The sequence below is a fragment of the Trachypithecus francoisi genome, unplaced genomic scaffold (genome assembly GCF_009764315.1).
Source record: "Trachypithecus francoisi isolate TF-2019V2 unplaced genomic scaffold, Tfra_2.0 Lachesis_group5, whole genome shotgun sequence".
Taxonomy (NCBI): domain Eukaryota; kingdom Metazoa; phylum Chordata; class Mammalia; order Primates; family Cercopithecidae; genus Trachypithecus; species Trachypithecus francoisi.
The window spans coordinates 61,909,591-61,919,267 of record NW_022681470.1 but is presented as its reverse complement, the minus strand read 5'-3'; the positions used below and the strand labels follow the sequence as shown (position 1 = coordinate 61,919,267).

The window sequence follows — 9,677 nt, the reverse complement described above, 5'->3', positions numbered from 1 at the left end:
AGGCGGGCCAGGAGGGGATGGGGAGCATGGGCGATGCGCAGTACCGGATTCGTGTATCTTAGTCCCGGAGGTGGTGGTGGGAGGACTCTCCGTGGTGGTGGTGGCAGCAGTGGCTGTAGTAGTTGTGGCGACGGTGGTGGTGGCGATGGTGGTAGGTGCGACAGTTGGGATGATGGGAACTGTTGTGGCTTCGGTGGTGGCAGCAATGGCAGTAGCATCGGTACTGCTCACAGCGCCCGTCGCACCCACGGTAGTCGGGGGCAATGTGGGAGGAGCTGAGAGGGAAATGTAAAACAGCCGAGTCTGGTTGGTTTGGCTGTGCCCAGCCTGGACACACGGCCCCCGCGTGCAAGGCAGGCAGCCTGGTGAGGAGATGGGGCTTAGTCATCAGGAGCCTCCCCAGGCATAACGGGCTGGGTCAGACAGGTCGCAGCAACAGAAGACACAACCATGGGAGAGGAAGAGAATGAAGTCCTGTGTGTGTTTCATTTTCTTCTCATGGTCTGCGTGGCTTCAAGCACCCAGCATGCACCCAGCCAAGGATGCACGAGGATGAGATGGGAAGGGGGCACGCGCTGAATCGCTCAGACCCCAGGGATGGCATGGAGCCCCAGGCCAAACACTGGCCAGATGCCACCCAGATACAGGCCCAAGCAGCACCAGTTGGATCCAGCCCTGGAGCCCCAGCCTAGAGGTGGGCAGGCGGCGGGGCCCTGTCCAGCAGACACTTCGGGTGGCCTGCCATTCCCAACCATTCACTCCAAAATCACCCTTTGTCATGCCTGCGTGAGCCCAAACAGCCACCCAAACCTGATGACAGAGAGGGAACAGTCTCCGCTCTGCGCGGGCAAGCCTCGCACAGCGTTCTGCCTGCCCTTGCTCTCCTCCAGTCTTGGCTCTCCTCAGTCATTCCTCTGCCTCTCCTCCCTCTCTTTCCCTTCTCTGCTCAATGGTGGCCCTTCCTGCAACCACCCTAATCCAAAGTGACTTCTTACAACTGCCTTTCTCTCTAGGAAATTTGGGTGCAGGTACCCCAAGTGCTTTCTGTTCACACGAGAACATGGGAAGAGGGAGCTAATGGAATGACCATATGACCTACACTCAGCAGCACCACCTTCCCAGCCCACAGAAGACAGAGGAGTCCCAGGCAGAGCGAGGCACATGCTGGACTTCTTTTCTGCATATATCTTCATGGGGCACAGAATCATTCAAATCTGGGCTAACCCTCTCATGACACCCATCTCCCACCCAAAGTGATCCTTGGATGTTGGTCAGCTTGGGAGGGCTAAGCTTATGTATGTGACAACTTTTCCACAGGTCTTCTTTCCTGATACAGAAGGTCATGGAAAGGGCTGCCCTATCCTTCCCTGCACATCTAATTTTTGCTAAAGCTGAGAGTATGAGAATAATGAGGCCAAGCAGAGAGAGACAGAGCCACCTCTCCTCCTTGCACTCGATCTCCTGTGATCTGACCGCAGTCCACTTTCCAGTGTTGATGCTAATGTGGCAGTAGGCAGGGACTTTAGAACAAAGGCAGCTAACTCTCACTCCCAAGGAATCCCACCCAGCCTCAGATCTCTCAGGAAAATAATACCCCCAAGAAAGGGGCTAGGGCAGGGAGGGATGCCGGAGAAAGAATTGCCAGAGAGCTTTTTAAAGGGAGAGTGAAGTGATCCTAAGCCTTCCTAGCCAGAGCCTGACCAACAAAAGCCAGTTCATTCCCTTGGGTCTCCAATATTACAAGTCCTTCTTTGGAGAAGGAGGCAATGCTCCTACTTCCCTCCTAATAAGATCAGAGGTACTACTGTGCCCCAAGGGTGCTGGCCACCAAAGTAACACTGGGCAGCTGACTATGCCCCATATGTTCCAGAGGTTCCTGGGCAAGTTCAAAGCTCACAATGCTATATTCCCCAAACCCTGGTCAACCCACAGACATCAGGGCAGTGTGGGGAGGGGTGAGCGGTGGGGCAACTCTCCCTCTCAGATTCTTTATTCAGGGCTGTGCTCAGTCCAGGATGGCCTCAGGCCTGGAATACAAGCTTAGCACTATAAACACTCAACATGAGGGAATTCACTTATCCCCACCCACCGACACGCACGCGTGCGCACACACACACACTGTGCACACATACATGGAAAGCCTGAGAGACCCATGCGGCAAAGGTCGGTTCTCTCCCAGGCCTGCTCCCTGCAGCTCTCATGGCCATGGACACACATGGGCTCTTTCTGCTGCTCTGTGCTGCTAGGACAGACCTGGAGAAATTATTTTGTCTACTTGGGCAGGACTGCTCTGATTTTTTTTTTTTTAATTGAGACAGGATCTTGCTCTGTCACCCAGGCTGGAGTGTAATGGTGTGATCATGGCTCATTGTAGCCTCGACCTCCCAGACTCAAGCCATCCTCCCACCTCAGCCTCCCGAGCAGCTGGGACTATAGGTCCAGCTACAGGTCCACCATGCCTGGCTAATTTGTGTATTTTTTGTAGAGATGGAGTTTTGTCATGGAACCCAGGCTGGTCTTGAACTCCCAGGCTCAAGCAATTCTCTGGCCTCAGCCTCCCAAAGTGCTGCACCTGCCGGAGTTCTTTATCAATAGTATATTTTCTAATAATTTCTGACAAATCAAATGCTCACAAGGTAGCCCTTCTCATGACTATCTAAAAGGCATCATTGGAAAACACTCCCTTCAGGGAAGGTTGCAGTGAGCCAAGATCGCACCACTGCACTCTAGCCTGGGCAACAAAGCAAGACTCCGCCTCAAAAAAACAAAACAAAAAGCAAACACTCCCTTTTAACCTGAATCATCACACTGCGTAGTGCAGGGGCCTGGGGTCCCTTCCTACAGGTGCAGTGGCTGCTACATTCCCCAGGCCCCAGAAACCAAGTCAATCTTCCCCAAAGCTTTACACTCTCTCATGTGGCCCCATGGCCCTCAGACACACAGAGACACACACACACTCATACCCCAACAGGGCCATAGCTGGGGGCACACACTTCCCCTAGGATGTTCCAGTGAGTAGCTGGAGGACAGAGATGTCAAGAGAGCCCAGGTGACAGCATTTTCCTCATCGGCCCTGCTGGGCTGAGGCAAGGATGAGAGATGGCTCTGAAGATGTTTCTACACTGCATTGTCCCCTCCCCTGATGGCCACTTCGCCAAGTGTGGCAGAAAGGAAGCATTTGTCTCTGATGATGGCTACCTAGCTGCTTCCTCTCTGGCTCAGGCTTAGTAAGAGGGAGCAAGAGATGTCACAGAGAAAAGGGGTCACTTTCTGGCAGCCTCCCCAGGGCTCCCACCATCGAAGTTACCATAGAGGATACAACCTCAGCAGGCTGAGGTCACTGCTGGCACATCTCCGACCCACTCATTAGCTATGTCTATTGTCCCAAGGCAGGACAGGGCCCCCAGAGAGCTAGGGAGGGTGGAGGAAAGAAGAAAAGCCTCCGAGGGAAGGTGCAGAAGAGTCAGGCAGTGAGCTGTCAGGGGGCTAGTACAGGTGGAACGAAGGGGCAAGTGTTCCATGGGGAAAACCTTCTACTGCTCAGGTCCAAGGAGATGCAGATTATTTCATCCCCTGGGGCTGAGGTTGGGGAAAGAATAGAAGAGCAATGTTTTTTAAAAAAAAACTAAGAAGTAGGGCTTACCAACAGAGTGGCACCAGGCTGGGAAGACATGACTAGGCTAGGATTTCATTTCCTGCCACAATAGGAGCTACAGGTTTGGAAGCAATCCTGGCCAGTGCTCAGTGGAGACCATCAGCCCGGTGACCGAGGAGAAGGGGCAGCAGGGACCCTCTGTTAGCTAAGGGGGGATCCTGAGTGGGCTAGAGCTGGAAGCACAAGGCCCCTCCTAGACAGCAGCAGCAACCTCACAGGTTTGTGACCTAATGTACACTGGAAGGCACCCTGGCCACGGCCAAGGGTTTTCCAGGAGGGTTTCAGGGAGCACCATGCATGAGATGGAGAACACTGAGGAGAGATGACATGTGTCATTCATCTTTCTGTCCCAGAACCTGCCACGGAACAGGGCACCTATCAAGAGCCCACCAAATATTTGCAGACCTAAGCTGGGTCAAAGAAGAGGAGAGCACTTCCTAGACATTCCAAGGTGGAAGGTTTAGTCCAAAAATGTCCACATGGCATGTTGACTACCCCGGCCAAATCACAGATTGTTAGACAGATGGGCAGCAATCCTAAGAGACTGCAGATACAGGTGGATGAGAGGGATTATCTTCACTGGGTGAGAGATGAACAGAGCAGTTTGGGGAAACAGTGCCCAGGTTTGGAGAGGACAAGAGAGAAGACAGCAGTGGGTCAAACGCCAGGTCCACGTCAAAAACATGGAACCCGAGTTTTGTTGCTTGGCACCTGCTCATTGTGCAGAAGGTTCTTACGCATTTAAAGCTGAGAACAGCTGATGTTATCAGCACATCTCATTTCCCAAAAAGTGCAATCTGCCTCCACTGCCATGTCACGTGGAAGCCGGAGCCCAGGAAGCATTTGATTGAGACCATGAGCTCATGCTGCCTGAGTGTAGATCTTCTCTAAGTGGGAAGTAGGAAGCAGGGTGATTGCAAAGATACCTCTCACCCACTCAGTAGAGGGGCAGCACAGATGCCCACTGAACAAGACAGACTGCCTGCCACCAGGCCCACCGGCCTTGGGTCCTAGGGTGCCAGAACAGGGGAGGTGGACGGGGAACTGCTTCCCCAGTGAGCTTGCAGCTGATTCGCCTAATGCCCTCCCTGCGTTTCCTCTTCGTCATGGGAGAGACTTATGTAAACTCCAAGCAGGAAGTCAGGGAGGCCCCAGTGCGGCAAGGATGGCTCTCACCCTGGTCCCCTGGCTTGGGATCACCTCTCTGCCTCACATCTTCACAGGGGTGTTCAGACTTTGTGGGGAGGCACTGGGGTGGTGGTGATTGTGAGGACTGAAAGAGAGAGGGAAGGATGATGGCAGCTCACCATCCACAGATCTGACCACAAAACATACACAAACTGAAGGAAGCAGGTGTGCAACAGAAATAGAATCAACATAGGATGGGGGTGCGGATGAATAAGCAAAGGCGAGGAGGAAATCGAATTGGGCAAGGTGGCATCCCCTTCATAAGCCAACCCTCAGATTCCTGGCCCGGTCCTCAGTTCTCCCTCCACTGCCTGGCATGTAAGGAGGCTCTGGTGAGCGCTTGCTGGTAGCCTTTGCTCTGCCAGGGTGAGTCCTGTTCTCATTTCCCATTTATGTAATTCAGGCTCAGAGGAGGGCCTGGAAAGGAACCCTGGGGTCCCCTGCCTCGTTTCTCCAGCCTGGGGACGGGCCTCCTGTGATGAAGAGCCCTTTGATGGCCCTCAAACCCACGACATGAGGACTAGAGAGGAGTAACTTGATTAGCAGGTCCTAAGCCCAGAGCTGCCCAGCACCTCAGTCCACTGTAGATCTACCTCCCACACCCTGAGAGTGGAGACTGTTCTTAATGCTAAAGACTTGGAAACGCTGGGTTTCTGAAGGGTGAGGAGATAATCAGCCCACGGTGCCTGCTGAGACTCCAGGAACTGGAGCACCTGGCCCTATCCATGGATGTGCTTGCTTGTTCTTACTGAGCAGAGCCCGTGGTGGCTGGCAGAGCCGGTGCCAGGCCCCCATGCAGCATGCAAAGCCGGCATGCACACCGCGCTCACCCTTTCAGGAGACGGCAGCCCCACCAGGAGCCAGCTGTCCCTGCTCCTGCTGCAGCACGCCTTCTAGAGCCACAGCTGGGGACACTGCTCTGAGCTGTCAAGTCCAGGCAAGGGCTCAGGTGGTTAACGGGAAGTAATCTACTCAGTGTCAGAATCAAACTGCAGCTCCAGAGAGCAGGTCAGCGCCGGTGTGTGGGGGACCCCTGCTGAGCCATTCTCTTTCTCAGCAGGGGGCAAATAGTTTGGGAAGCGGGGAAAGCGGGCTTGCTCTCCTCTGGTCCCATCCTCCACACACATCCCGCTTGACAATCTGGCTTCCCAACCACTGAAAGGGTAAGTCTGGAGCATGCTTTCAGCCTGAGCCTCTCCCTCCTTGTCCGCCCTGGCTGGGCTCCGCCTGCATTGCCCCATGCCATGCCCATTACCTCCGATGCTGGTACGGTACCTGCGGTTGGAGTAGCTTCAGAACACAGCACCCAAGATGGCCAGACAGAGGGAGAAAGGATGGAAAAGGGAAGAGAAAACAGAGCACAAGTGAAACCACAGGACAAGCAAGCAGAGAAGGTTCCAGCCCAAACCTTATGCAGATGGCATGGCCAGGTGCTGGTTGCTGACCTGAGGATGCCAACTGGCATTCAGGGTTCACGGTCAACTCCACCTGAGTCAGGCATGTTCCTACAGAAACCTTTCCACCTGGGCCTTGGAGACCTTTCTAACACACTGTTTCTACCTCGACTCAAGGACTGGACATCTAAGAGGTGGCTGCAGAGACAGTCCACTCAGAGGATTATGTTCCCAGCTCTGTCCTCAATAGCATGTCCTGCTCTGGCTAGGTTGGCATGACCTTTGAGCAGGCTGGGTGACCCTCCATGATGCCAGGGTTCGAGGGGATAAGGAGTAGGTGGTGTGGGAGGATACCAACTCCAGTCAAAAGGATGGTTTCTGTCTTCAGGGGAAGATGCTGAATAGTGGGATGGATACCAGAGAGGGAGCGTATTCAGCTGCACCTGCTCCACACCATCGCAACTTTGGAAGGCAGGAACTTTGAAGGACAGAGCCTGAAGCCCTTCTCCTGGTATTCCATCCCTCCAATTCTTCCCTTCCAGTTGGATTTGATGAAGTTAGAAACCCAAGTTTGGACTGAGAGCCCTAAGTGAAATTCTTGAATTTTCTGCAAAGCCCTAAGTTAAGAACAAAGCTTCTCTTTGTCCTCTTGTCCCCCGGGGCTGCAGAACATTCTCTGTGGTGGTTACTGGGGCTGGACAATGGGGCTTTATCTGCTGTTCTGTATTGGGGTGCACATAGGGAGGGAAGAAGGGGCTCTTTATCTGTCTACTTGCAGAATTGAGTAATCAAGAAAGTGCATTACAGCCTGGCCTGGCCTTTGGTAACAGACACACATCAGTCACTAACCTAAGTCCCCTTGCCCTAATAAATTTCCCGAGTGCCCAGGGGCTTGGGAGAGTGCAGAAGAGCACAGCGGGAGGGAGAGCTGGTTGTGTGACTCACTCCTGGTTTCTGAGCCCGAAGAGGGATGCAGAGAGGGCTGTCAGCCTTTCTCTGCTTCTGTCTGGCCCCTCTTCTTCCGCCTCAGCATTTGTGTGCTGGCTAGAGTGGTGGGGCTGGGGAAGGATGTGGACAGCTTGTGAAGCTGCCTGGGAGCCCGGGGTGACGCAGCAGGCCTGGTAGCCCCAGAGAAGGCAGCACTGATGCTCTCCTGGAATGTGGGTGAGGGTGGCATTCAGGAGACCCCACCTGGGCCTGGGCCAGGCCGCGGGACCTGACCCTTCTGTGGAAAGCACTAGACACGATGACTTCTCAGATTCCAGGGTGCCCACTCACATCACCTCTTCTCTGGAGTTTTCCCATGAAGACTGAATCCCCCACTCTGCCCAGCCACTGCGCCCCCTCATTTAGACATGCAATTATATATTCTTATAGATGGCTCCCCCTCTAGACGGTGTGAGCTTCTTATTACCTTTGTATATCCCTTGTGTGTGGCAGTGTCTGGCACCTCACATTGTGGGTGCTCAAGAAATGGCTGTTGAATTAACCGTTGTATCTCTGGAGACACAGAGGGGTCCCCAGCCTTTCCCAGGGGGTGAGCCAGTACTGAGGTTTTTGTAGCCTTGTCTCCTCCAGAGGTCCCAGACTGCACATTCCGCCTGACGCCAGCGTGTGTGCGGGTGAGCCTGGAGCCCCCTCTAGTGGAGTTCTCAGGCAGGTGCAGCTCTGGTAGGGGATGAAATGCTGCCAGATGACGCCTGGACCCAGGAGATGAAGAACTCATTTGCTCTTTGTGAAGTTGGCTTGGCAAACGGCTGTTTCCTAACTACTCCTCCTCTCTGCAGCCTGACAACGCATCCGATTCAGGCTGCAAGGAGGGACCACATTCTCTGCTCTACTCACGATGCCAGTAAGCAGCGTCATCATGATGGTTTCCCTTACCTCCTTGAACCCATGTGCCTTCAAAGAAAGAAGGTTGTCCCCAGAGCCCTCATGGGGCACTCACAATCATATTCCTGCCTCCCTCAAGAGGTGAACACTCACTGTTCTTTGGAGTTCATTATGCTTTCTCTGATTTCTCAACTCATGCTCTCTTCCTTATTCCTCTACAAGAAGGAAAGATGATAGATATCAAGTGACTCAGCAAGTCAGGGCAAGTGGGGACCCAAGTGTGATCACAGAGGTCCAAGGACAGCTGAGCTCCAGATCCAACACCAGCACCTACCTCTCACACATAAGATGGGTTCTCACCTACCAAGGGCTTGAGGACTTGCAAGTCTCATCTCCTCTCCATTCCAGGCAGCCAGCTACAGACCTCAGTGTGTTTCTCTAGGCCTCTGAATTAGCCAGGACCTTTTACCCCAGGGGCTGCTGCCATGCACCTACCTTCATTCGGGGGTGCTGGTGACTCCTCCGTGACAGCTTCCCCAGAGCCCACCTGCGTCCTGGCGCTGAGGGTAAAGCGGTAGCGTGACACGGGGTCCGTTCTTTGCACCGTGAACTTGGTCTGATTGGGAGAGAAGTTTTCCACTATCTGCTTTCCTACTTTGGTCCCGTTAACTGGGGAGACAGAGGTAAGTGGAATTAAACTTTAGCAGTGTTTATTGATGGGTTATATAATCTGCAAGCTGGAGGGAGAACACCTTCCTGACTTTGCTGGAAAGGGAAATGATAGCACCTGCCTGGTGATCTTAAAGGCTTGGTTCAAAGGCAGAGCGCTGGGCAAGAACTCCCTCTGGGCTCTTTGATTACACCCAGGGTTAATCCTTCTTCACTGATCCTGTTATCTCTAGCTCACTGAAGAGTTACGTGGCTGATTCAGAAAGATTCCGTTTATATTCTTAAGCCCTTTCAACAAGGACAAAACTCTTCACCTTCTTTCTTCCTTTCAAACAGAACTAGGGCAACGCCACTAGGCCTTTTGATTTTTAATGCCTCCTTTGTAAAATGCCTATTCAATGGACCTCAAAGGGTGAAAGGGTCTGGTCCAGAGATCAATGCCGAACAGCATACAAGCACACAGTTGGCTATTAAAATTGCTAACAACACATCATTTGGTTCTTTGAGTTTCCCAACGAGGTATGTTACCTACCTTTGAAGGCCTAAAGTGTTTCAAATGTAATGGTACTCCTGTCCCTGCATGGTGATGCTGGGCTCTTGAGGTGGGGTTTTTCCAACCCAGGCTCCCGATTTGGGTCACCCCACAGTCACCAGGCAGCTCTACATGCAGCTGCCTTATCATAAATGACACCTTGTCAAGGGGTGTCCTGACTCTCTGTGGACTCCTGTGAGTATACTGTCTACCCCATCAGGTGGAAGCTCCAGAGGCTGAGGAACTCTCTCTCCTAGACTCTGTACGTGTTGGAGACTACAAAAGATCCCTAAAGGCCATGGCTGTCTCCCTCATTAGACTGGAGTTCCCTTTGTCTCATTAGTGAGACTAGAAGCTCCCTGCAGGCAGAACTATGCAAGGAGAGCAGGGATTGAGTCCCACCTGC

The 9,677-nt window shown here is 53.1% G+C and overlaps 1 protein-coding gene across 12 annotated transcripts in view; it reads right to left on the bottom strand.

Moving 5' to 3' along the window:
- Window positions 1-9,677, bottom strand: part of NFASC (neurofascin) — a 196,207-nt gene that overhangs the window by 24,507 nt on the left and 162,023 nt on the right. For 7 of the 12 annotated variants that reach the window (XM_033200125.1, XM_033200127.1, XM_033200137.1 and 4 more), the window contains 3 exons: window positions 8,566-8,739; window positions 6,119-6,133; window positions 45-275 (listed from right to left, as the gene is read on the bottom strand). In XM_033200125.1, the coding sequence (XP_033056016.1) occupies window positions 45-275; window positions 6,119-6,133; window positions 8,566-8,739 (420 nt within the window). The remainder of the gene's footprint in view (window positions 1-44; window positions 276-6,118; window positions 6,134-8,565; window positions 8,740-9,677) is intronic. The other 5 variants (XM_033200131.1, XM_033200135.1, XM_033200133.1 and 2 more) reach the window with 2 other exon arrangements.